The sequence below is a fragment of the Syngnathus acus genome, chromosome 24 (assembly GCF_901709675.1).
Source record: "Syngnathus acus chromosome 24, fSynAcu1.2, whole genome shotgun sequence".
Lineage (NCBI taxonomy): Eukaryota > Metazoa > Chordata > Actinopteri > Syngnathiformes > Syngnathidae > Syngnathus > Syngnathus acus.
Genome location: NC_051108.1, coordinates 1,826,493 through 1,854,210, shown reverse-complemented (window position 1 = coordinate 1,854,210; position 27,718 = coordinate 1,826,493). Strand labels below are relative to the sequence as shown.

At 44.8% G+C, this 27,718-nt stretch overlaps 2 protein-coding genes across 6 annotated transcripts in view; one reads left to right on the top strand and one right to left on the bottom strand.

The window, feature by feature from the left end:
• Window positions 1-14,163, bottom strand: part of LOC119117893 (exostosin-1) — a 33,417-nt gene extending 19,254 nt beyond the window's left edge. For 2 of the 5 annotated variants that reach the window (XM_037244518.1, XM_037244522.1), the window contains exons 1-6: window positions 14,010-14,163; window positions 13,811-13,951; window positions 13,589-13,736; window positions 10,837-12,040; window positions 10,043-10,479; window positions 9,159-9,925 (exon numbers count right to left, since the gene is read on the bottom strand). In XM_037244518.1, coding sequence (XP_037100413.1) covers window positions 9,159-9,925; window positions 10,043-10,342 — 1,067 coding nt within the window. In that variant the 5' untranslated portion in view covers window positions 10,343-10,479; window positions 10,837-12,040; window positions 13,589-13,736; window positions 13,811-13,951; window positions 14,010-14,163. The remainder of the gene's footprint in view (window positions 1-9,158; window positions 9,926-10,042; window positions 10,480-10,836; window positions 12,041-13,588; window positions 13,737-13,810; window positions 13,952-14,009) is intronic. The other 3 variants (XM_037244523.1, XM_037244521.1, XM_037244519.1) reach the window with 3 other exon arrangements.
• Window positions 14,164-15,995: 1,832 nt separating this feature from the next.
• Window positions 15,996-27,570, top strand: scara5 (scavenger receptor class A, member 5 (putative)). Its single transcript, XM_037244896.1, has 12 exons — window positions 15,996-16,246; window positions 17,175-17,293; window positions 18,204-18,332; window positions 22,133-22,332; window positions 22,436-22,614; window positions 22,687-22,813; window positions 22,874-23,042; window positions 23,411-23,482; window positions 25,026-25,133; window positions 25,619-25,675; window positions 26,253-26,441; window positions 26,520-27,570. The coding sequence occupies exons 2-12, from the start codon at window positions 17,182-17,184 to the stop codon at window positions 26,651-26,653; spliced, it is 1,476 nt and encodes a 491-aa protein (XP_037100791.1). The 5' UTR covers window positions 15,996-16,246; window positions 17,175-17,181; the 3' UTR covers window positions 26,654-27,570.
• Window positions 27,571-27,718: the final 148 nt, after the last annotated feature.

The following is a 27,718-nucleotide window of genomic DNA, read 5'->3' as shown; positions in this document are numbered from 1 at the left end:
GCAAGGCATGCTGGGAGGAAAAAAAAAGGGGGGGGGGGCTGTAGCATCATCAATCAACACCTAACGACAGAGGGCATGCTGTCAATGCCAAAATGGAAATAAACAGGACGGTGACAGTGAGTAAGGGGAACGGCAGCGCATCTGTTCGTCTGATTTGTCCAATCAGACGTTAGCTGACGCCGCCGGTGAAGATGGCAGTGGTGGCGGCGAGGGGGACGGGGGCAAGTGAGGCAAAACCCCCGAAGACATGAAATGGCAAATAGAAAGATGAAGTCAACTTAACCCGTGGGCATGTGTAACCTTCAGCGTGTCTATTTGAACATCATCAATCTAGCCATCCGTCCATCAAGCTATCAATCAACCTCAGGTTGTTCTTCTGGCCTAGAGCTACCAGTTTGGTCTGACCGCTTTCAACTTTCCTATTCCGAGGGCACAATCCGGGCCTAGAAAGCTGACACGGCAATTCAAAGAGATCCTAAATAATCATTTCCGGCTAAATCGAGTCAAATTCCGCACAGCGCTTGGGAATGGTTCCCAGACGCGCACACACACACACATTCGCCAGAGGTCCCGGCGGAAGCTCGGTTAATATGCGCCACCTGTGGGTCACATCCCATTTGTCAAAGCTCTGGGTGCCCGCCAGAAGACCGCCAACTTGCTGAGCACGCACTTTAGGGAAATGGACACAAGCGCGCCATCTGGGCGCAGCTCAGGTAAAGCGGTGCAAACTTGTCACCAAGCGTCAAAGAATTCGGAAGTGTCGCTGACTACGGTGGAGGTGGCGGAGCACAAACGGATAAGTGCCAAGGTGGAGGTAGCGCTGTTTGGTAATTGGGCTTAATTGTTGGAAACACTGACCCCCACAAATTAGTCATGTGCGCATAATGGGATGTGTGCCGCTGGAAAGGCTCGAACCACATCTAATTACGTTGGCCGTATTATGCTTGGACCGCACACACACATACACACGCGGTGACATTTAAATATCAGTTTAAGGTTAATGCGTCTCCCCGGCAGATGGATAAAACTCTTCTAATGTCATTGGGCTCCAGCCGCATTTAAAATGACAAAGCAAGCAGTCGCGTGAGCGTCACAGGCACAAGTCTCATTTTAATTATGGAAATTCAGATTTAGGCTAAGAATGTTGAGTGGGTTCTTATGGCGTATCAGTCAGACTTCCCGGAACGGATTAATCACGAAAATCCAATCATCAATTCCGCATTCCCAACAAGTGAACTCCTCGTTGCAAGTTTTACACTAATGACATCGGTACGTAACGGTGAAATAATGGATGAGCGGGCGGCGGCGCTGCCCCCCGCCTGGCGTCGGATTGGAGCGCTGTTAACCGAGTCGCCGACGTGGACTTTCACGCCTCAGAAATTAAATCATCAGCCGAGGAGGCGGCCGGGAGCAGAGTAGGAGTCACCATTAGGTTAATGAGCTGTGAAATGAAATGTATTCCTTCGCAGCCCCCACCCCCCCCCTCCCCCAAGCCGCGGCCCACACGCGGGCCTAATGAACTTGACTCCGTCGCCATCAATTACAAGCAGTCTCGCCATTTTACTACCTGGACTCAAGCACCGAACAAGACCGCACTTAGCGGCAACATGGGCGCCTTGTTATTATTATTCACAGAAAGCGTAGGAAGCACAAATTAATTAGGACGTTCGGAATACAGCACACACAAACACACATACAGATCCCTGCGCTGTTAGCTGCCAGGCCAGGCGGTTTTCAAATTTTCAGCAGAAGGGGAACAATTGTTTGGACAGCATGTGAGAATAATCCCGTCATCTGGACCCCCCTCTGCTCATCTCGCTTAATCCCGCACACCACGTATAAAATGCACACACAAGTCAAAGAAAGTAAAACTGTAAACCGGGGCTGACGTATACAAGCGCATAAACTTTGACCCACCCTATCGCGCTCTAAAAATCGGGCACAAGAAAGTCGCATTTAATCGGCGTGACCAACTTTTGTGTCCTTCAGGATTTTGAAAGAAGAAGGAAACAATAAAGAAGTAAACGGGCAGATGCCGCGAGGCCCGTCTGACAGTTTGGCGGGCAATTACAAATGTTTGGCTGACATCTTGTCTTCAGGTGCCCTTAACAAGCATCGCAAGCAGGGCAGGAATGTTCTCATCCTGTGAGCGCCGGCCATGTTTTTTTAACACTGGGTTGGGCTTTCAAATTAAATTTCGAGTTTCAGAATTGGGTTTCAAGCAGTCTTCAATTGCATCTGATTAAAATAATTATAAAAAAAAAAAAGGTTGTGCGGTGTAATGGACCCTGACAGTAAATATATACAAAAGGAGACATTTAAAAAAAATCAAAGTCGACATTTCCTGTTGCAAGTGTAACATCCTGACCGGAGGCCTGCCCCGTTTGTCACGTCTGTCATCCGAATCTGCGCGGAGCTGACATTTTTGACGCCCAGCGCATCCGAAGGGCAAAACATCCAGATAAACTTGTTCGCCCCCGAAGCGTTTTTATCGTGTCAGGGTAGGGGCGGGGGGGGTCTCTCTTGTCAGCAGCGGCTTCTTTACTGCCGAGTCTGTCGGAATGAGCGAAAGCGGTGCGGGTCGGGCTCGAGACGTCGGCGCTGGAAAAATGGCAACGATGGTGTGGCGGGAGGCCTAAATCACAACTATGCGTCCGGGTTTGAGACGAGGCTCGAGTTTCGTTTTCCAACGAGGCCTAGATTAGGTCTTTAAAGTGGGGTTCGTGTTTCAAACCAAATAAATCACAACATGGACTAACTATCTTAGCTAGCTCGGGATGCTAATGCTAATTATAGCCTTGTTTTAAAACCTTAATTAGAAAGCACCATGACTTCAAACTCAAGCAATAAAAAAAAAAAATGAACAGAAAGGTGCAAGAAAATCAACGTCTAAAAAATTCACGTCTACTTCCACGTCGGATGAAAGCGGAGCAGCAGACTGCGCCGTACGCTAACTCGACATGAAGGCTGCTTAATAATACGCCCGGCGTAAATAAAAGAGCGTGCGAGTGCTTTTTACAGGGCGTCCCGGGACTCGCCGGGGCCGTTCCTCGGCCATTCCGCTGTCAGTTACGGTTGCTCATCCGACTCTTGGCCTCGGCGTCACGGATGCGGTGGGACAGCGGGACTGTCAAAGCACATGATCTTTTAATGGAGGGATGGCACGCAATTTTTTTTTTTTTTTCAATCCTTAGTGGAAGAAATAATATGAAATAAAGCTTAACCAAATGACACCGGCGAGCTTCCATTTGCCCTTTGACGTACAACAACAAAATCAACATTGGCCAATTAAGTTCTAGTCCCTCAGGAAGGTTTTCATTAAGCGCAACAAGGCCCGACGCGATGCTCCACATCGGACATCAGGATGTGAAATATCGGAATATTGGACATCGGAATAGATGTTGGCGTAGTGATACCCGCGAGTCACCGTTCCGATTTATTGGGCTATTTTCCAGCGGCGCTGCCTGACGGCAACAGCGCTTAGCACTTTGTTGATCCCAGCTGTGTCACCTCCAGCGCTATCTGTGTAATATTCATGACCAGCCTGTCTCGCTCTCGCTCCATGTCATGTTCCTTTGTTCGCTCTCATTACGGCGCTGTCCTGAAAATGACAAGGTACAAGAGCCTCTCTTTTTTTTTTTTTTTTAAGTCCCACATCCATTTCCTGTGAAGTAGCAGAAGAGGATAAAGAGCACAATGAAGAGATATTATCGGTAATGGAGGTTGTGTCAGCCTTCCAGCCTTTGCTTCTTTCTCGTAGTGTTTTTACAGATATAAAGCATTCAAATGAAATTTTTAAATGCAAAATTGCAATTTGTCATAAGCTCGCCACAGTGTTGAGTAAAAAACTTTCTGGGTGGAAAATGGGCGGCGAAAGGAATGATCAGGGCTCTCATTCGAGTGCCGTCAGCCTTCTTTAAACGGGACAGTTTATCAGCCGGGATCGAACGCTTGTCGATAGACGCTCATTTGGCTCAATCTATTTTCCCTCCTTCTATTTATCTCACAAAAATAAGACGAGGGTTTCAAAAATGAACTAGGCTATTCGATAAATATCGATTGTCGACTGTGACACATAATGTTATATGTTAGGAAAATATATTGTACATTATAAAACGCATAATGACAAAATAATCAAATAGATGTAATGTATTAAACCGATTGTACATCATGATTAATTCATTGTGGCACTTTCTGATGTTAATGTCTTGGCCACCAGGGGGCAGTATAACACTGGCATGATGATTAAATTAAAGAAAAGTTACACAAATACTGTTAGTAAACTCACTCGATCAACCGCTCTAAGATTGGCTCTTCTCGTATATATATATTTATATATATATATACGACTACAAATTAAATGAAAAATCATCCGGAATTAGCCTTTGCCCTTCTACCATCTTCTTTGTCCGTAAATGGATTCATGCTAAACAGTCGAGTTCTTACAAGAGTCCATTCAATCCGTCCATTCCGATCATGTTGAATGATCAATGCGGCGTAGTTTGAGTCGCCAAAAGCCAATGTTTGGCAGCCCCATTTGCACCAATCATTATCTCGGCCATTAGCCGGCGTATTAGCTACCGGAGGCACGTCTAAATCAGCAACATATAGACTTACAAACTCACGCACACACACACGGCAGCCAAGTCCATTAGGGCGCTGCGCACAAATCAAGCAGGAAATAGAAACCCGGCGGTGAAAATGAATATATGCAAAACAGCCTGGTTGCTTTTAAAACGTCAATCCCGTAAAGAAGAAGAAGATACGATAGGGACAAGAGGGAGGATGCGATGTCAACAGGTAAACAAAGACGCTAAGTGGACGACTGACTTGGCGGAAATGCAGTCGAAATGATCCCAAAAGTCAAAGTGATTTAAAAACCAGGAAATGTTAGCGTATGCTGTCACAAGATTTTTCCAAAAGCAAAATGTGTGCCTTGTTTCAATAAAGGATGCGAAACTTTGGTCTCTTGGGTGCATGTGGCGTAAAAAACGGCCGTGTAACAGATTTACTTAGTTGTTTAATTTCACACTTGATGGGTGGCCAGGCACTCCCGAGCCACAACTATTTGTATACAAGCAATTAAAAAGTCAATCTTCCGTAATATGTCCGCTTTAAAAGGCTCTCCAACGGTAACGACCGTCGGGGGAGTCTCGTTAAGAACGATGGTGTCGGCGTGCGGTTGTTTACTTCGGCTAAAGTGAGGAGACAATTTGATGTGTGACGAGAAAATGGACATTGCCAACACGCACACAAAAAAAAAGTGGACATTAAATGGCGGATGTGGTGAAGTGGACTTCAAAGTCAATGACTTCTCTGCCCGGCTCCATCTTTTCATTTAATTTTTTTCCCCCCTCTTGACGCGTGACACTCTAAATGGACTCTCAGCTATCAAAAATGTCACATTGTTTGTTTTAGGCGGTCTATCATGGAGCAGAGATCCACAAAAGGACCAAAGCCCCCCAAGAGAAAGACGAGGCAAGTCTCGGGATCTTTCGAAAGTCATTGTCGCCACGACTGTATTCATTAGTGTGAATTATGCATGGCACAAATCTGAATGGGATTGTTAGCTGTCCTTTGTAGTTGGATTTGAAAAGGACAAAACAAGCACACAGATGATCTTTTTTTTTTTTCTCCCTCTCGCTCGCTCTAGCTGGATGGCAGCAGCTCCGCGGCTTACTGTCCGCGCAGTCGGCACCATCTGGACGGGCCTCGCCAGCGCTCGACGGAACGTGCGGTAGAGACACGTGATCCGCGTCTGTTGTTTGACTTTACGGTCAGCTTTATGTTGACGTTTAGTCTTGACAAGTTTTATATATTGTGTGTGTGTGGGCCTCAGTCAGCAAAAAAGCACATATGGCACCATTAATATGAACACTCTGCAGTGCTGACACATATTAGATGTGCTAACACCGCCAATTCGCAGGTACAATTGGTTCTGATCCAATGTGATTAAAAAAAATATATATAAAAAAAATATATATATACAATCCGTTACGACGGTTTCAATTACTACTGGATGAATTACGACTGAATATAAAGACGGCGGCGGGTTTTATATGACTACGATGTTATGGTAATCTATAAAACGATGTGCGCTAAGACAAAGTCAATGATGACAAAGTTTCTTACGACAGTTTATAATAACGTGGGTTTATTTTTACAATGATGTATTTCATGTATCTCCTGTGAATTCAATTTTGTCCGGGGACGTGGTTTGAGAATTTGGGGTTAAACGAAACTGCACAAGTGCACCATCTGTGTTCCGAGACATAAAGCAAAGCATCCAGAAGCAAAATCAGACATTGGAAGGCAACCAACTTAAAAAGTGAATTAAGCAAAAGAAATTCTGATTAGTTTGGCGCCATTTGGGCTAACATGTCCACTGATGTTGCTTTGGGCTCGTTGATTAAAAACAACACCAAGTCACCTTTGGGGAAACCACGTGGAAAGAACTACAAATTATTTCGAGCGCAGATAAAGATCAAACAATTGGTTGGTTGCTTGGTTAGTTGGTTGGTTGGCTGTGTCTGCCAGCTGTGCTCGCCGCCACCTCTCTAATCCGCCGCAGAACAGCCGGAGGCTTTCCAGCGCAATATCACATTTTCATAATGAGAGCCAACGAGCTGTAAATCCCTGCTGGTGCGCTTTTACACAGCCGCATGAGGTTAACACTACCCAGCGTTTTACTTCCAAAAGTGGAAGGAAAAAAAGAAAGGCTTTACCTTTGACCAAAGTGGAGCCACAGACTTTGGATTTTCTATTATGACGCCCTTAATTACCCTTCAACTAAAATATTTTGGCTGTGTGGGGTCTGAGGAGATTAGAGGAAAAATACACAAAAATTACATTTAAAAAAAAAACAATCAAAAAAATGAAATCACAAATATTCTCTATTTTTTTTTGTCTCAAAAAGTCCACCATTTGTTTTAAGGAGGTTAATTTCGGTTCCATATTTATCTGCTTGTGTATAGTTTGCCCAATTTCATATTGTTGCTTCCTGAACAAACAAGACTTTCTTCTCCCTCCTTCCCTCCCGCTGTGATCCATCTGTCCGCCTTGCCTCTCGCTCCCCACCTCTGTAATTCCGACTCCCTAGGCGAAAATGGATGGCGACGCACCTTTACTTCAGCTCAAGTGGCTGGCCCAAAGAGCGAGAGCGCGGCGGAAGATGGTAGATGACAAAAGAGATGAGGGCAGATATGACGGATGGACGGAAGCGAGACGGCTGTGATGGAGTGCAATTTTCGGACGCGGCAGGTAGCGGTTGACTGCGAAGGCCCGACACACTTAAGAAAAATGGCCAAAACCTGCGAGTTTGTTCTCCCCGACGGAATTAATAGCTTTTGGGTTGTTTTCTACTCTGTAATTCCAAATTTAAAATGATGACTTCATATTGATCATTTTTTTCCGTGTTCGCTCCTTAGTGAATGAAACTTGTCGAAGCAATGTCTCAGTTCGTCTCCGCAGCGGCCCATTGTGTTTTTTTCCTTCCCGCCTCCTCTCAGTACTCCACGCCAAGACTAGCAAAGGGTCGCGGAGAATGAATCGCGATCTATGTTTGGCTTTCACGTGCCAAGAGGGGAGCATTAACCTCCATTCATCTGCTGATTGGCCACTGTGACGCCGGATCGATGAGGCTGTTTTTACTCACCCGGCAGGCCTTGGCCAGAAGCCTTTGGCGTATTGACGAGTTCTACCGCCACCCTGACAAGTCCGCCGGCTGAAGTTCGAAATGGTCAAAATAAGCGTTTAAAACGAGTAAATGGAAGGAAACGCTGTTCGTTGGGATTCATTTAGATTTGATTCATTCCTCAATTGCTCATTTTCCTTGACGATTCTTTTTTTATGTGTTCATCATTATTTATTGATATGTTTTCAAACATCCAAATGACCAAAAAACGAACGATGAAAACAGACGCACTGAAACGAACAGGGTTCACAAACAGAGCCCTGGAGCACACCGCCGCCACCACCATGATCCAGTCGTGACTTTACTGCTTGTCCCTCTGCTTCAAACTTCCCTGCCCACTTCTTGTATGTTTCACGACGCTGGCGGAATTGTCACACGCATCAAACGTGTTTTAAAAAAAAAAAAAGTGTCTCATCTTCGCTCTCTCCGGCGGGAATGTGGCACTGTGTTATTATCCCTAGTGGTGCTCTTCATTGGCGCTCACATCCAAAGATGCACTTAGACGGCAGCGAAAGCTTTTTCCACGCTTTGCCTCGGCTTGGTAGGCGAGGACGAGCACGACGGCAGACGAGGGAAGAAAACCGAGGATGGGAGGGGAGGAGCACGAATGAAGGTGGAGGGAAACGGCCGCACCGTCGCGCCGACCACATGACTGCCGTTGACATTTGCTTTTATTACCTTTTGCCACTTTCCCCCGCCTCTCCATCTTGAAAGCTGCAGCCGCCAAATACACCGATGTACATACCAGCGTAGCCTAACCTTGACCACGTGTGAACCGACGTGTAAACAGTACCGAACCGGCTACCGGTCACAACTTAAAAGATTTTAAAGATCAGGAGGTGGCTCATTTACACACCCTGTCCACTCTAGCGTGAAAGCACTTTTCATTGCCAAGTGTCACTCACAAAAGAGTCTATATTATATCTCAGAAATAAAAATCAGATTTTCATACTCATTGCATTAAGTAGATAATATTGGCGAGTGGCAATCCTTAAAAATGACAGCAAACTTAATTCCCATAAAGGGCTGACTTGAATGTTTCTTTGATTCCTAAGTGCTACATAAATAATAGAGAGCAACAACACCAAAAAGTAAACCCGCCGAGTGTGAAATTGGGACCCACTTTCATAATAAAAAGCTATCAGGCCGCGAGAGAGAATGTGCTAATTACTTTTAGTGAAGGAGCCTCTTAAGCGCCGTGTTCATTCGCGCCTGCTATTGATTAGCAGCTTCTCACAGTTCACGTTGCTCTTTTATTTTCTGTAAAAGTGATTTTATGAACCGCGACAGAGAATTAAGTCATTTATTTTTCTGCCATTAAGACCACGAATGCGCCAATGCGCTTATTGTGTTGAATTTTCATTTTTCGGGAGGCTTTGTACTTCTTTATAATCGCTGGCATGAAAACGGTATTTTTTTTGGTATAATTTACTACTAGAGAGACAAAAGTGGAAGTCGGACTTACTTTGCGTATTCTTGGTTGTCGTGGTCGCAGCGGGAGTCTTTGTGCTTCTCCCAGTCCTTGCCGTGCTTGCAGGTGGTCAGCAGGACAATGTCGTCGCCGTTGTGGATGTGATACAAAGCGTTTCTGGTCTCCGATCCGATCCCTGTTAGATAGCGCTTGCCTTTGAAGACCAGCAGGTAGCGCCTGGAGGACGAGGTCGGCGAGTCTCGGGCCGAGGCGCCGTCAGCGCCGCCCGTGCCCCCTGCTTTAAGTGGGTGGTCTTTCGAGAACAAGGGGATGGAGATATCAAAGTTGGGTCGAAAGTTGGCCACGTTGGCGCTGGCCTTGGCCAACATGGCCTGGCCCACCTCAAAGCCCAGATCCTCCGTGTAGTCCGGCCAGGTGCCGGAGTAGAGGTTAAAAATCAAGTGGTTCCTGCCGTCGTTCCACGTGGGCAAACTCTGAATCCGCGTCCTGGCGTTTTGGACAAACTGGGGCGACAGACGGTCCCTGTCCAGGGTGTCCACAGCCAGGACGAACAGGCAGGCCTTCACGGGGTCCTCCGTGTGGAAGCGAGACTCCTGGATGGAGGAGAGGATCTTACGGTAGGTGGGGGAAATCTCATCGCCTCTTTGCGGCGGGTAAATGTAGACGCCAAAGTGCGGCTGACAGCGGGCAAAGTCGAAGCAGGTTTCCATGCGGCAGCGTTTGTTCTTGTAGAGGTTGTCACGCACCGAGCGCCGCTCTCTTGGCGAGCTGTGCTGGTGGTGCACCTGGGGACCGTCCTCCTGAAAAGTACATGGAGAAATGTCTTCAAGGATGTATTTGACAAGGTCTTGAATATTTGTGAAAAATTCTCAACACCATGAATTGACTACACCTTCCAGTTGCAACCTTTACTGTACCTCCTGCTCTCCTCCCTCAAGGTAGGGCGCCAGCAACTGGTTCAACTCGGTCCAGCGTGCTGGCTGTTTGGACAGGCCCCTACGAGGCAGTGGCGCTCTGGGCCGGGCCCGGTCCGCTTCCTGGCTCAGGCTGTACGACTGGTGCTGGTAGTAGTCGGGGTACTGGGGCAATTGGTGGCGGCGGTGGTGGTGCCGCTGCTCTTGCTGCTCAAAGTCGCCGATTTGCAGAGCCCACAGGTAGACCAGGAAGAGAAGAGCGACCCCCACAGACACGAGCAGGTACCGCTTCTTGGCCTGCATGTGTGCTGTGAGGCGGTGGGGTGGAGGGTGGGATCAGGAGGAGGAGGATGGAAAGGGGACAGAGGAGTCGGGCAGGTCAGGTGGACTCACTAGGATGTCGCCTTAGCCACACCTTGGCATTCTGGGATGTGGAGTCACTAAAGATGATTGGAAAATGTCAAATTAATACAGTGACCAATTACAAATATGTAATATTTTTATTTTATTTTTTTTTAAATTGCAATTTCTAATGTGTTGGGTCAAAATATTAGAAACAACAAGCGTGAAAATTCAATTGCATTGACTAACTGAAATAGTGCTGTGGGCATAAAAGCCACATTTTGTTTCTTTCATTTATTGTACCATAAATAGATATTCAGAACTCTCAATTAGTTTAGCGTACTTTCTATTCTTAATAAAAATCCATAGCGTGTCAAGTTAAACATACGGCCAAAAGTTTTAGCGTCAATGACGTCACAGAAGAGGACTTTTTTTTTTTTTTTTTGAGTGCCTACCTGTACTAGGGAACACCTGTAGTCCCGGCAAGGTTGGATGCTGCTGCTGTCGACCCCGCAGCCGGCGCGTGCATTCCTCCGCTGCCGTGCACGCACGCGCGCAGCTAACGAAGCAGCAATTAACGTGCACGCGCAAGTTCACACACGCACGCCGACGCCGTCGCCACCACCACGACGACGACGACACGCCGTCGCTCCTCCATCCGGCTGGCAAACTTTTTGCTTCTTTCTCATCCGTGGAAGACGAAACAAAACGGGACGCGCGTCCGCGCCGCCGGCACCGTCACCGCCTCCTCATCCCGCATCCGTCCACACGCTTCCATCCCAGAGCAAACAAAATTCTAATTTGTCACTTTTAGGGGGAACAGAGTCCTCATCCTCGTCGGAATCCGGAGAATCCAGTTACCGCATCCACTTCACGGTCCTGCCTTGATTGACAGGCGGAGCGGATTGCCTCGAGGAATGGAGACGCGCGCGCACATGCCCGCCTGAATGCGAGTCTTCTTTTGGATCAGAGCAGCAACCAAGAACAACCACCCACCCCCAAGCACGTGAGCAAGGAGGTGCGATGCTCGTGAATTTGCACCGTTCAGTGAGGAACTTTTTTTTTTTTTTTAATTTATATATATATATATAAATACACCACGGCCCTGCGCAGCAAAGTCCGTTATGAAATGTGTGAATTTATGGGTAGGTTAGCGTGGCTTAACTTCTCTGATGATCAAAGTAGCAATCTTAATGTTAATAATGAAACAATTTGTCAAGAATGAGACATTTTCTAAAATTTGCTGCAGGTGACGTTTTGCTAGATAATTTTCCTGAAAGAATTTTTCATTACCTTTATGGGGTCATCCATTAAGCTCTGATTGAACTTTGGACTGCTCCCAGTTTACGCTTAAAATGTGAGTTAAATAGACTTTGTCAGTTAAATGTCGCCCTCTTGTGGCAACTTTTTTCAAGGCTTCATCAGTGTCTGTGTTGTGCCACTACATTAGGTACACAATCCATTTAGCATCGACAACGAGACAAATTCACTTTGGGTGGTCCTAAAAATACCTTCAACTTATTTTAAACAATATAAGAAGATATAGCCAGTACTTGCCAAAAATCTCTGCAGCTTCTTGCTAATGTTGCGGTAGATGTCATCTCAATCTCTGTACATTTTTCATGTGAAGATTTGGAAGTTATGGCAGATTGTTGTCACCTGAAGAATATGGAAGATTGTTGTTACATGGAGGCTACAACTATTGCTCGCCAGATAGCACTGCAGTTATTTTATTTTTTTATTATTGCTCAAGGCATTTTTGCAGAAAATAAAAAGACAAGAATGATGACGTGGAGGAAGAAGGGTTGAAGGAGCAGAAGAGTCTGGAGGCTTTTTTGGCATTTCAATTATCCAAAAGTCCCTCCTGTGCGCCGCCGCCTGTCGTCCCGTCAGCGTTAATGTTTTAATAGCGCGGGAGCGCGCGTGGGTACGCACGCACGCACGCACATTTTGATTTATAGCCTCAGCTGCGCTTGGCCGACTAACCACGCTGAAATATTCATGCCATATTTATCCACGTGAATGACGCTTCATGCATTTGCAAGGAGGGGGGGGAATTAGCGCAGTGAGAGCGCCGCACGACGGTCCCAAGCTTGACGCCTCACACGTCATCAACGCCATCAACGTGACACCCAAACTCACACCTGACTGGCTTCATTTTTATTTAGATAAGTGTATTTGGCACCTTGAGTGTGTGTGTGTGTTACAAGCCTGATATGGAAGACTGTTGTAAAGGACAGGCCCAATACTTCAAAACCTCCCTGAGCACTTTGAATGTGAAGAATGTGGCAGATTGTTGTCTTGTGTAGGACATGTACTTGCCAGAAATGAAAAATATGCTGACGTGAAGCATATTGGAGATTGTTGTCACATGATGTGATTGTTGTCACTTCTTGCCAGATCATTTCTAGCTAGAGCTCAGCAAAGAAGCTCAGACTAAAATGCGTTCCCGTCATACGCTAGCTTTCTTGTAATTCACGGTGCTATTGGAATTCCAATGAGGGGGGGGGGGGCTGTTATTATTGATCGGACCGGCGGCGGCGCAATAAATCTGCGAGCGCTCGGTACGCCCGAGCAAGAAATGAATCTTTGATACAAATGAGCGTCATCGCTTCTGGCCTAGAAAGTCCAAATGGAGATCAAATTGAGTCTTAATTGCCTTCCTCGCTTCTTCTTCTTCGGCGTGGTTACATCACAAAAAATGTGATAATTCTGCATGGACAAACATTTGAAGTCCATGAGGTCCTATTTAGAAATTCAATAAAAAAAATTAGGAACATGTGATATGATTTATGAATGAACCGGAAGATGTAATAATGCGGTTAGCTCGTCTAATTAGCGCTAATTGACAGATGACTGACGAGGTGTAAACACTGATCGATCGGCGTCTGCACTGGCACGCTTCTCGTCTGTCCTCTGATTCATCCATTTGTGCCACCTCCTCCTCCTCCCTGCACATTTAATACTTGCAGTGTGACGCCTTGGATGTAAAATGACATAAGGTGTCAAAATGAAAGAAAGGAAGAGAACATTTTTTTTATCCCATGTCAAGTTCTGTTATTTAAAAAAAATGATGATTCATACTTTATAAAAAAAACAAAAGTGACGATTTTGGTGTAAATGTTTGCGCCCGCTCGGTTGTCCTAATTCGCCGCACAACAAAGGAAGAACGATACGAAGAATTTTGATAACATCTGCCGGGCTCACGTTTCGTACAGGAAATGACTTTTCCCCCTCGTCATCGATTCGTCTTCTAAGATCACCCCCACCTCGTCAGTCGGTGGATGGATGGATGATGGATAGAATGAGTCGGAAGCAGAATTAAAAATGAACGCCTGTTATGCCGGGAAACATTCTGCAAAGGAAAACAGAAAATAAAAACGTCAAAATGAGATTTGTTGCAAAACGTTTTTCAGCATTCCAGGTTACCTGAGCAGATGTCGTCCAGTTCTCCCAGCTCCTCCTGCACTCTGAGGAGAAGAAGATCCTGCAACATCTCCTGCTGTTGCTCCTCCGATTCCACTCCCAGGAGTTGCAGGTGGTGTTCCCGCAGCCTCAGCAGTGCGCGACCTAACATGATTTACCATTAAATTAAAAAAATAAAACCAGTTTTTGCTGCAATATATACCTGAGATGGCATGTTTCATCACGGCCTTCTGGAGCACGCCCACTAAGCTGGGATAGCACTTTTCAATCCAGTCCAGCACATCCTTCACCGACCACAACGACACCCGCTTGGATGCTTCCATCGCCATGATTACAGCATCAACAAAAAAAAAACTACAAGACATCATGACAATCATCAGTTGACTTCAACATAATCAGTCTCAGTCATCATTTTAAACATTCGTGACATTTTTCCGGGCGTCACAGTAAGACCGCTATTGATTTTCAAGGCAATTTGAGGAAGCTGAGGTGAGAGGTCAGCGAGAAATAACGATAGGACTACAGTACATGCTCCGTGTCAGCACTTCCGATTGATTTTGACTATGTTACACATGAGTGGAAAGGTCCCATTAAGTCCTTTCCTGCACTGGACCGGTCCCAGAGGAAATTTTGATTCTTCAGGATTATCCCTTGTTATGTTAATAAACTATTTTCAGTTGATATGACTAAAAATAGTCTAGGACAAGCAAATATTGAACATGCTAATAGATGATTTTCGGTGTCCCCACTTGAGGAAGCGTTAAGTTAGCCTCAGGTGTGCTAGCAAAATTGGCCGACATGGGACAACATGAAGAAAAAACAGACGGTGAAACCTGCTGAGGAGGAAAAGTCCGTGTTTGCTGCAACAAATCCTCCCGAGGGGGAAAAAACAGCTAAATTGTTGATGTGACCTTTTCAATGTAATGTAGGAATGTCATTTCCTGTGTTAATTAGAGGAGAAGCCACAGTCACACAGGACTCATTGGCATACATTGTGAAAACATTTCAGGATTTTAAAAGTCAAGGGGGCGTTAAAGAAACCAGCTCTCCATGTTTTCTGTTTTACAGGAGATTTATTATGCTTGTATACAATTGTCATGTTTCTTATTACATCTGTTATGTTATTCCCATATAATGTATATGTAATTTTTCTATAATTTGGACGTGATGAGTTTGCGTCATTTTCAAAAAAAGGCACATAAGTAAAGATTTAGTGCTGTAATTTCACGTCAATTTTCTTCTTACCGATGCAATGCCGCCCTCTTGTGGGACGTAAGGCTTACTACAATAATCGAGTTTGTAATGCTTGTTCCACAAATGGTTCTTGCGCCATAATTTTATACACTTTATTCGGTTTAACTGTCACAATCCTCGATCAGACATGGAATATGAATATTTTTATGATTTCTGTTCATATAAAAACTCAACGCCCCATTCGTTTACCTTGCGATGAAGTCCTATTTGACAACATTCTGTCGTGTTGGGGTGGTCAAACTAGTTGCCGAATTGATAGAATTTCTATCATATCATCGTTTGTGTTACAATTTCGAACTTTTTAGCATTTTTAAAATAATACGACCGAAACTACGCGGTTTTTTGAAAGAAGTCTGGTAACACGTACGCCCGCCAACCGCGTACGGAACACAACTCGAGCTTTCAAAGTCGAAGTGGCCCTTTTAGTTCAATTATTAACTTATAAAGATGTCTTTTTTGTGTTTTACCTTCTTCCGTGTGTCTGCGCGAGTTGGGTGTTTTATTCTTTCAAAAAAAGAAAAACGCCCGCTTGCCTCAACTTGTCCATGACGACCACCTGGCCATGAAACCTTCATCAGGTGTGTTCAAGTGTACTGGGAATTTACAGTTAAAAAATAAATAAAATCAATAACATTCCTGATAGCGAGCAAACTTTTCTTAACTATGCCAGTTAATCACAGCAGGATGCCACTGCACGCTCCTGGCTGAAATCTATCATTTGAAAACCAAAAGCTTTAAATTAATTCAATCAAATTTCAAACATCTGAAATTGTATTAAATAAATACAAATATAGACAAATTGAGTCAATAAAACCGCAGGTACATATATGCCATGTACGCGTCGCTGAGTAACACTAGATGGCGCTTGTGCATAGCCCACGATGGACACGCTATCCTCCAGTGAAGAACTCCAGCTGGACTTTGCTTGACTTTTCGGATCACGTGGACCGTGGTGATGTTTTCGTGGAGGTTGCACATATTCCCCTGCAATAATCCGACCGTCTATTGTTGTTGTTGCAGCGGGTCGGAGGAGAAGCCTTGCACGGTGCGTCCTTCCACGGCGTGTTCTTGGGGAGCTGCCAAGTCTGCGACTTTTGCTTTGGGGTCCAATCGGAGGAAGGATGAGCCTCTTGGAGCTGTGATTTCTTTTTGGCTTTCTCCGTCCTCCAGTTGACAGCTGACGAGGTGAGTGAGTAAAGTTAATCCATTTGGGTCACTTCATTAGGTACAGCTACAAGTCATGTTGAGTCCAAAACAACTCTCGAACCGGAGTTTAATGATTCTTTTCCACACATGATACTCAGGTGTACCCAATGTTCATCCTTTTGCATAGTCCAAAGGTGTGGCTGCTTTGCTGTGCCTCATTGTTGGCCCTGAGTGTGTGCATGTTACATCGCAAAAAGCTCAAACAAAAATGGTGTTTTAGAGTGCCTCATTGTTGCAGCAACCCAACAAGTTAATTTGTGGAGAAATATTCTATTTTTGTTCTTACAAAACCACTTTTTTTTTTAACAGTGATTAATTCTAAGCTGTCAAACAAGAGACAGCAGAGTGTTCCAGATAGCGCTGATTCTTTGCTTTCCCACCATCCTTTATCACACACGAGCGCGCACACAGACACACACACACATATATATACAAACCTTCCAGGGTGTGCAAGCACTCATGCTAGTACTGTGTGTGTGTGTGGGGGGGGGGGGGGGGGGGGTCTCCTAGCAGCCTTAGTTTCAGTCCAACTGTCATTCCGGTTGCCTTAATGAGAAAGTCAGGACTGAGTGCTTTTAACGGCTTTTGTGCAAACCCTGCACATCTCCCACTGCGACAAATCCATTGCGGCCTCCTGGGAATTTGTGCACTCACAATCACCATTGTTACTACTTGATTTTTGAAAAGTTTGCTCAGATGATGAAACAATTGTTTTCCCATCGGAAATAAATCATGCATGCCGAAATTCCCAGAGATATATTTCTTTAGGTAAACACACGGAAGGTAAGGACGAGGTTAAGCACAGAAACTTGACCCATCCCCGCTTGGACGTCCTAAGTTTTGTTTTGCTTGGAACATTCTTATCTGTATTCTATATGACTTAAATCAACGTGTGTTTGAATCCCAGCCAGGAGATGGAGAACAAGGCCGTGTACTTGAGTACGCACGAGGAGCAGGAGAGCGCGTATATGTACGAAGACGCCTATGAGGGACATAACTTGTCCAAGCTCAACCTGTGTGATGAAGGTGAGGAGGAAGAGGAGAACCCTCAAATATTTCTTACAAAAAAAAGAAGTGGAAAAATAATGACTAAGCAAACAGAAAGTTTGCACGAGAATGAACCTTGGCAAAGTGCACTTTTATGCAGAAGTTGCTTTGCTTCCTCTGAACGTAAACATTTTTTGGGTTCATCGAGGCTAGCTAAGTGTCGAAATAGAAATGTTTGCGTGATGCCAAGTTGTCGTGTCGTCTTCCCGACTTGCTGAACTTGTCGTTTTTGCTCTTCTATACATTCCAGCCATGTATATGCGACGGCTATGTTTGTCTTGTGCGGCAACATTTTATCGACGATCAATTAATTCAGGTCAATACGCTCGTCCCGGTCACGTGACAAGTTTCCCCACTAATTCAACGTAATGGTGAGTTTTATTAATAAAATAAATACATTTAAATAAATTAATTAAATACATTTGTTAATAAAATTTAATAAATGATAGATAAATAATTACTCATTCACTGCCAGCGTAGTTAAAATGGACGTCAATGGCAGTGAATGAGTTAATCATTCATTCAATCACAACACACTTCTCTGTTTTGTGTCAAATTTAGAAGACAATTTATTGTCATGTTCCACTTTATGAGATTTTAATAACACTTGGCCCACAGGTGAACATGCCAACTGATCACCTTGTTTTATTGAGCACATGGTCCCAGTTTATGTCAAATTTGCTCCCGGGAGAAGAAACTAATCTGATGTTTTGAATCTGGAAAGCATTCTTGAGAGCAGACACGGACGGGACCACGTCCAAAGCAAACGCTTAACGCGTCGCGTTATGGAAGCCAAATGTCTCGTTGTGTTGGCTGTTAGCTATTGGCGCTAAAGCTAAAAAAGCTTTGGACTGACTGTTTTGGCTTTTTTTTTTTTTCTCTCATTCAGGTTCTGGAAAGAGGCGCAGGAAACATGATCAATGCTGCGGTCAGCTCAACTCTTTGGCGGCCATCAAGTATGCCATCGTGTTGCTCTACGTGCTTGTGCTGCTCACCATCTTCGGATTGTGCCTAGCAGGTAAGGCGACTTACAAATTAGCTTACCGTTACCTAGCTAGCCTTAGTTTTTTTTTAAAATCTGCAAATGTTCGCTTTCCAACACAAAAGAAACATCAGATTACAAGAAATTAAACGTTAAAGACATTTTGTATTACTTCACATTTGAAATTGTGTCTTCATGACTTTGATTTAATAAGTCATTTCATTTTTATAACGTGTCTGTCATCAATAAGTTTGCACATGGAAATAGTTTCATGTCCATCTCTAGTTTCTGCGCTGATGACATCAGCGCTGCCTTGCAATGAAGGACACACACACACACACACACACAGGTGGTGTTATGGGGGGGCAACGTGATGTGAACCTCATTTCCGCGTTACTGTAGCCGTGCAGTGCGCTTTAGCGTGGAGAACACACACGTAGCATAAACAAGTCACGTCCAATGTAAAGCGAAACGCTAACAATGAAGAGAGAGAAGGGCTTCAATAGTGGGGGCCACGTTTTGGAATGTGAAGCCCCTTCGGCTCCGCCACCCACCACAACCTCTAGATAACACCTCCTCAAAAAGTGTACATCATGAATTCTACCCTGCATTTATTTCAAGTTGAGTTCCTCAGGGATCTGTTTGAGGTCCTTTGTTTTTTCTATCAATCTCATCACTTCCCGATGTCCCGCTACTTATGTTTCGGTGGAGATATTTTTGAGGTCACTTCCTTTTTGTTACTTTGTGTGTCTTTACGGCTTTTCACCTTGAGCTAGGGGCCTCACTGCAAATGTCAGCGTTGTTAGGAGACAAGAAGAACAAGACGATGGAGACATTACGGAAGAAATGTGTGTGTGTGTGTGAAGGTATTTTCTCATTTAGGACGAGTTGAGTTGCCTAAAGAGCAAGCAATCAAAGCAGCCTTTTGTGCGCCAAGTGGCTCCAGCACTGCTCCCTGGAGGCCCCCTGCATCCACGCTCATGTAAAAAAAATGCCCGTTTGCCAGTTAACCCCCACACCGTTCCCCCCCGCCGTCCCCCGACTCTTGCTTGAATTCTCACTTGACTTCTTGGGTCGCCAGTGCACCCCTCCCTCTCTCCCTTTTTCATTTCTATAGATAAGATAAGCGCAGTGTAGTGCTTGCGGGTTCTATCAGATTGCGGCGTGATTTCCCCCCCCCCCCCCCATGTAACGTGTCTAAAGGCAGTTCTGGAAAAAATAATAATAATTGCGTGCAGTCCGACAAATAAAACGCTCAAGCGTACGTTCGCCCTTATATGGTGGTGTACTCAGAGTGCAGGTTAATCCCTCACAGCCTTTGCTGTCTTGCTCAGATTATCTGCAATTGTGTATGTGTGCACACCACAAGATAATCATTTTTGGGAGACATTTGACAATCAGCCATTTGCTCGGAAGAGAAGAAAATTGCTCAAAGCAGGCATCTGCTTTCCAGAGACTTCAATGGCGGGAAGGCGTCTGCGTTCACCTTTTGTCCAATTTGACGAGCCCGGGTACATACATGACACGTATGTGTCGCGTCTTTAAACAGACCCGAGCTACTTTGAAGCTTTGTCCGACGACGAGATGACTGAAGATAAAAGGCGGGTTAGGGATGGGAGCCAGATGTGAAAAAGCGAAAAAGGGTAAATGTGACACCGTCACTCTGAGATGCTGTCAAATGGGACTAAAATCTCATAAATGTCATAATGGCAACAAAAAAAAAATCTTCCTTATTCCCATTGGGCAAAATTTGTTCATAAACAAGAACACACCAACAAAACAAATCCGAGTTTGCATCTGAACCAGGTTGCACAGTTGGCCGCCATTCAAGTATTCAAGCCTCGATGGAGGTCTTCTTTCGCGATCCCGAAACCATTGCGTTGATGCCGTAATCTCGCCTGCAGAACTCCCACACATGCTGCAATTTACGCGCCGCGTGCTGGTGTTGCAGTCCTGCCCAAGCGCTCGGCCGGCCGGCCAAGCCGCGCTTCATTTTAATAGAAACAAGCTGGGCCCGGCTCGCTGCCGTATCAAAGCCGAGCGACGCTGTTTGTTGTTTGTTGACTTGCGGTTTGAGGGGAGAAATAGTTTCAAGACAACATTTTTCCCTATAGGAATAACTATCAAATGATTTCGTTGTGGAAAGTTGATTAACAATGCGGTTTTGCCTTGAGACACCAGGGGGCAGTATAACACATTACAGCTTCTCATTGATTCACTGTACCGTATTTTCCGGACTATAAGGCTATATATATATATATATATATATACACATATATATATATATATATATATATATATATATATATATATAGTACGGTGCGCCTTATATATGGACCAAATTCCTAAATTTAAACTGGCCCGAAGCATTGTGTCATGAAATCAATCATAAGTGGCCCGCTGAAGACTATGAATCATGAATCAAAAAGACTATGGCTCATTATTTTGTGATTATAAAGTAATTTGTTGCGTCTGAAGTTGAAATAAAAAAGATAAAATGGAGAATGATTTGATTTGGATTACAAATCTGACATGATGCATTAATGGTGCGCCTTATAGTCCGGTGCGCCTTATATAAGGACACAGTTTTAAAATGGGCCATTCATTGAAGTTGCGCCTTATAGTCCGGTGCGCCTTATAGTCCGGAAAATACGGTACTATTCTTCTCAGAGGATAAAGAATACATGTCTGAGTATTTTCATTTTTGTTCAAATATTTGTCGTTCAGAAGTTTCTTACGTTGCTTTTCCTAGCCCGAATTTGGTGTTTCGCTTAGCATCAGGCTAAATGGATTTTATGGTTCTTTGGAATCGGCTGCACAGTATGTAATGGGTCTTCAAAAGGATCTTAGAATATCGCCGTATCTTGGAAATCAACGTCAAGCTGCGAGGGGGTTAAAGTCGGAGCTTAGTAACCATGGATGCTGATCCGGGAGCCGTTGCTCTTGAAGACCTTTGTTTGAAAGCAACACGAACATCTCTGAATCTTCTTTACATTTCAAGGTCAACTCAAACACAGAGCTGGAGATGTTCCTGTGATGTTATTTGAGAGGGCAAATGTGATTTAAGGAGCTGGGAAAGTTCTTTTTTTCCCTTTCCTCCAAAGAGCAGCTGAGATGTTGACAGGCTGTGACTGACCCATTTGCTTTTGCAGTTTAGCTCTTGAAATGTGACGCAAGAGGTGCAAACACGCACGACTGTCAATCACAGCAGCAGCTGTCGTTTTTACTCGAGTGGCAAAAAAAAAAAAAAGCCTGCGACGATCCAGACCGGATTTATATTTTGTTGTAAGTCAGTTTACAAGACATTTATTTTCATGTTACAAGGATTTTTATGTCTAGTGTGTTAGCACGAGTGCAGACAGACCATCATTTAGCAATTAGCCTCCTCGGTCTCGGGTCATTTGGAGTAAACCTTACACGCATAACGAGCTGCGATTCATTTGTTCTCTTGTGGAGGTCTTCTTTTAAGCACTTTTGGACCCTGGGGGCAGACACCCCCCCCTCCCACCACCTTGTTTTGCATAGATGATGTCATACCGTAAAACATCTCCACGGTGGGCAAAGGTTGCCGCGCTATATCAACACAGGGGAAGTTGTGTCATTTCGAAAAGTCCAGAAATGTGGCTGGTTCCAGGTACTACAAGCGCCAGGAACTTCCCTGGAGCCTTAGGTGGAAATGCGACTATAAAGTGGATGGAGAGCGACATCTGCTCTCCATTACACACAAGAGTCTTAATTCCAGCTGGGTGATTGATGCTGACCCATTTCGGGACTCTGTTGCTGAGAGATGTTCAACAACAACTGCGCCCTGTTTTGTTTTTTTTCCTTCCTCGCAGTATCTCGCTCCCAGGCATGGTCGCAGCAGCAGCAGGTGCTGATGGAGAACGTCACCCAGATGTCGGAGCGCTCCCGGCTGCTCCAGCAGACGTTGGACGAGACGCCCGATCAGGCCGACCTCTTGGAGAACATCTGGAAGCTGGAGAATCTCTTCCAGAATCATAGCGACAGGCTGCAGAAGCTAGAGATTCTCATCAAGGTGCTGTTTTTTCCCCCTGGAGGTTCATTAAGATGCAAAGATTTTGAGTCTACAAGACACAAAGTCCCTGAAGAACCTCATTGTCCCTTTTGGATGCTCCCAGGGCTTGGAGGCGGAGCTCAGAAGCATGCACGCTCAGTCCCTGCATTCGGAAGGCTACCTGGTGCAGCTGGATGAACGTCTGTCGTCGTTCAGCAGCTCCGCCGGCAGGAACCTGACGGGCCTGACTGCCGAGGTGGCTCGGACCACCACCTGGCTCCACGACCAGAACCTGGTGCTCAGGTTAGCCGAGTTAGCTTAGCGTGACATCACCGCTCATGCTGATGTGGTGTTATTTATTTATTTTTTTAAAAGGGAGACTTCAGGTGAGGTGACCGGGCTAAGAGACAAGCTGGAGGAGGTCAACTGGATGGTTGGAGCTGTCAATCACACCGTCAGCAATGACATCAATATTCATCATTTGAAAATACACGATCTGCAGGTACATATTTTCAAACTTTTCCTGATACACTTCACATTCTGAATGTGAATCCCCCCGTAGATTCAGATCAGCAACATCACGGAGGACACGTCCAGTCTATGGGTGACCCACATCCACACGGAGGCGCTACTTCGGAACGAAATGGAGATCTTGAACACCATCGCCGAGGATCTCCGTCTCAAGGACTGGGAGCACTCCTTGGCTCTGAAAAATTTCAGCTTCATAGAAGGTCAGCCGGAGATCCCCGCTTGTTAGCCGCTAATAAGCTCGGTGAAGTATTTGCTTGACTCATTACAGGACTGCTCCTCGTAAATCTCATTTCTGGGTGGAGGAGCTGTTGTGAGCCCAGAGATATTTTCTTAGTAACTCGTGAGCATAATGCTGCTCGCGTGCCAACATTTTAGACTTATGTGGAATAATTCTTGGGTGCGTCTGTTACTGTGCCAGGCAACCACATGGTTTCCCGGCACCATGTGAAACAAGCCAAACGTGCCATTAGGAGGTTCATTAAAGGAAGATTTGCTGTACCTAATGAAGTGTCTTGCCATTGTGGCTCTCACACACACAAATGAATTTCATAGAAATCTTTTTTTGCAGGACCAAAAGGAGAGAAGGGTGACACTGGGCCACAGGGGCACACCGGCGCCCCTGGATTAACCGGTTTAAGAGGTAAGAACATTCAAGTAATGTGGAAAAAAAGAAAAATGTAAACAAGCCGAGAACATGTTGCGATTTGTCGCAATGGAGGTTTGTTATGATTCCTCTTGGCCCGCATTGTGTTCTTGAAATAGAAAAGAGAAGAAATCCCCCCCCCAAAAAAACGTTTTACAGTTTTTACAAGCCCCACATTGTCGAGTCTGCCAGCTAAACCATGAAAAATATTTGGAACCCCTCCCTCGACAAAATGTGCTATGATGCGATCCATCTGCAGATGTGTTGCTATGCATCCAAATAAAAAAAATACACCCCAAAATATGGAGACTTTTCATCTACATCATATTTCAAGTGACTCAGGGGGCTGAATTGTCAAAGAATGCTGAGAGCTTCTCTGGGAAAACCCAGTTTGACCTTCAAGTGTGTTTTCACACCAGAGGATTGAGACTGGAGTGGCATCAAAGTTCCTCCTGCTCTTTAAACACAACACAGCTGCTTCGCTGGCGTGGTCACGCTGTCTTACGGTAAAGGTGACGCCAGCCAGCGCGCACAATCACACGGTGGGAAAACACGACTTAAGACTTCGGGGTTGGTGGTTGCCATTTTGTCTCGTCGGCGGGAATCCCGACTGCCCAACCTAATCAAGCAATTTGATCAGATCGTCTGTGTTGTACTGCCCCCAAGTGGCCAAGGCGTGCACAACAGAAGGATCAGCACGATAGTGAAGCAAAAAATGCATCAAAATGTATTTCATTTCTTTACATTTTAATTAATGTTATGAATAAATGTTTGTTTTAATAAAATACAATATATAGAGTGCTAGTTTTCTTATTAAAGAAGAATTACAAATATTTTTCTAGACAAATATATTTGACAAAAAAAAACATTTTTGTTGTTTTTTGGGCGAGGCTGGAACAGATTAATCTCATTTCCACTGGCTTCCATCTAAGGCCTTGCTCCAGTTCCAGTCTCTACAAGCGCTATTGATTCTTCACAATGGTTCATAATCAGTTTTGTACTTTCAAACCGAGCCAAACCAAATCATGTCCAAAGAGTCTATTTATACCCATAAATGTCTGCGACTTGTTGCCGAGGAGCAGTCTCAACACGAGAGGGTACATGTGTTCCTCATTAACGTGTTAGCTCGGAGTAGCTCGAGTGTGCATACTGTAAACACACACACACACACATGTTCGTTACAATGGTGGAAATGGATTTTATTAGCGGGGAAAAAAAGTATCGCTGTTTTCCTCCACTTTTTGGCCCGGCGAAGAGCTTTGGAGCATTTATACGGCGATGTCGTCCATCAATGATGTCATGATGGCGCCCGGGGAATGCTGGGAATGGACCAGTTCAATTTGTGAGAACATGTTGGACAATTGTGTGCGTCCAAGTTATGTGGGAACACTTTGGGGGGAAAGTTCCTTGTTCTGTTCCCAGAGCAAAGCGAACGATCCGTGAAGATGGAACTTGGAAAACACAGGGCTTCATTTTATCCACATTTTGTTGTGAGAAAAAAATGCATCTTGTACATAAGCATTATTTTTGTCTCTTTAAGGCTTCCCTGGAGAAAAAGGCGTCCAAGGACTTTCTGGTAGCAAAGGAGTCAGTGGCGACGATGGCGGTCGAGGAGATAAAGGCGACATCGGACCGGTCGGACCAAAAGGTGCAAAATTTGTCACGAAAGATGTTTGCGACCCGGTTTCCAGTTTGATGCGATGACTTTGTAAGGAGAAGGATATATCGAACCAAAAATAGACTTCTCAGGTGAAAACGACCAATAAATGGCACCCCCGACAGACTTGAAGGTTGCTCCTGTGGTTTTTGGATCACAAGTTTCTTCTGTAAGCAAACGAGGCGCTTCGCTTACAGAGCTGCCAATGGAGGCTGAAACCACAAATAAGAGGAAATTTCATTTACGACCGTTTCACACTTTGCTTCTCTCATGGCAGCCTGGTGGACTCTAACTGTTTAATTTACGCCCAAATTCTGGGTTTTCGGTTTGCTCCAAATCTCCTAATTGTGAAACCCAGAATGTTTCAGCAAGCAAACAAATGAGTCCAGAATTTGGTCAAAACAAACAAGACAATAAAAAGCAAAGGCAACCATTTTGAAAACAAGCCATGACCTGTCCACTTGTTTTGTCTCCAGGGGATCGAGGAGAACGAGGGATGAAAGGAGATAAAGGTGACAGCGGAGTAAGACTAGGTTAGCATCAATCGTCAATCACTTGGTTGAAAGATTCGAAAGTGGCACATTTATGGTCTGATGACTTTTCTCGTGCAACGCGCACCTGCTCGGTGAAACAGATTAACTGTACAGTATCTGCTTTGCATTAGACTTCATACACGTCAAAAGAAAAAATTATGAATCTTAAAAAAAAAAAAATCTCCAAAGCAATGGCACACATGTTTCTACTTCATCTTCACGTTCTTGTGGAGTGCAGATGGATGTTTGTCACAGCGTTCCTGTGTGTAGCATGCTAGCATCGTGTTAGCCCGTACGCTCTGCACAATAATATGTAATATAATAGTTTATATCATATTTTAATGTCCTGCCTATTTATAGATGCAAGTGAAAGTTTTGATTTTAGCTGCCAGGTTGTCCAGATTAATACCAGACTCAGATGAATGCTTTCTTTTTACATCAACAAGTCCTTTTGAGGAAGTTAGAAAAAAAAACAATACAGTGTGCTTGATGTGTCAGGTTGAAACCGAGCCACAGTTTTTTACAAATGTCCCGCACATGGGGAATTCTTGTGAAATCTCGTCTTTTATCTTCTCAGTTGAAGACACCCTGGTACGACTGGTGAATGGGTCGGGCCCCCACGAGGGCCGAGTGGAGGTCTTCCACGAACGGCGCTGGGGGACGGTTTGCGATGATGTGTGGGACAAGAAGGACGGCGACGTGGTGTGCCGGATGCTGGGATACCGAGGGGCCGCCGAGGTCCACAAGACGGGACGCTTCGGACAAGGTTCAAGTCGTTATTCGGCACTATCGATAATATAAATATTATTAATGTCTTTTCTTTTTGGTTGTTTTCCCCGCTTAGGCAGCGGTTTAATCTGGATGGACGATGTAGCGTGCGCGGGCACCGAGGACGCCATCCATGAGTGCAACTTTTCCGGTTGGGGCAAAACCAATTGCGGCCACGTGGAAGACGCTGGCGTCACGTGCCTCAGCTAGTTGAACTTTGACCCCCTCATAGCCGATTCATTCCTTTGGTCCTAGGCCTGGACATGTTTTGGTAGTTGTGGGGTCATTATGGTTGACAAGATGGACAAAGAGACTTTCAAAGGAAAGATTGATCTTGGAACCGCCGCTAAAGACTTCGGATCTTCTATCTGCACCATATTTTGTCTTACGATGAGTTCCTAGTTCGCAAATGTTCGCAGTGTGTTTCCCATTAGAGCTCACTGTTTTGTTTAAAAGTGTCACATTCTGACAAAGCGAAAGTGTCGCCAAAGCTAACACGCGGCCTCCATTTTGTTTATTTTCCCTGTCCCGCTTTGTCATCCCAACACGTCTCGTCTGGCGGCCGCCGGGACGAAAACAAGATATCCTCGACGTGTTTTCTCAGCACAGTCGGACCAATTGGAAGTTTAGCCGTTAGCGTGGGCTAACGTTCGTTTTTGCGCTGCATGACTAATGCGAAGCCAAAGTTCCACTTCTGTATGAAACACAAAATACGAAGAAAATCAGGAGCTGCTGTGGCACTGCCCAAGGTGCTCCTAATGCACAGAGGAGGCCAAAAATTCCCAATTTCTGGCGGTCTGACTGATGTTTTCCCACGGGATTGGATGTGGTCATGTGATCTCCCGTTTGAGCCGATACTTGCGGTGAAATACTTTCACGTTGTGCCTTTTGAAAACGAGAAGTCCTCTTAACCATTTAAAGGTGTCTTCATTTTTTTTTTTTAACATTCTCAGTTGCATGTCATACATGTGTTTTTTTATCACGACGCGTGAGTTGTTCAACATTTACCGAAAAGGGCTACGACGACTTAGCAACACCTAAAATGAATGTACCGTGTTTTTTTTGTACTTTTACTACTAAATGCTGCATATGCACTGCTGACATATTAAATGTGTTTAAACAGGTGAGCTGGCTTCTCACTGGCAATTTCTTTTGATTGGCAGCTCAAAGGTGCAATTGCACATATGAACGTTTCCACATGTGACACACATGTAATCAGCATCAACTTAAAAAAATATATATAAAACAATAACTGTATATACTACAACAAATATC

Coding starts and splice junctions, on each gene's coding strand:
- scara5 (XM_037244896.1), top strand. CDS start 17,182: ATGGAGAACAAGGCCGTGTACTTGAGTACGCACGAGGAGCAGGAGAGC. Junction 23,483..25,025: donor TGGATTAACCGGTTTAAGAG/GTAAGAACATTC, acceptor TGTCTCTTTAAG/GCTTCCCTGGAGAAAAAGGC. Junction 26,442..26,519: donor GACGGGACGCTTCGGACAAG/GTTCAAGTCGTT, acceptor TTCCCCGCTTAG/GCAGCGGTTTAATCTGGATG.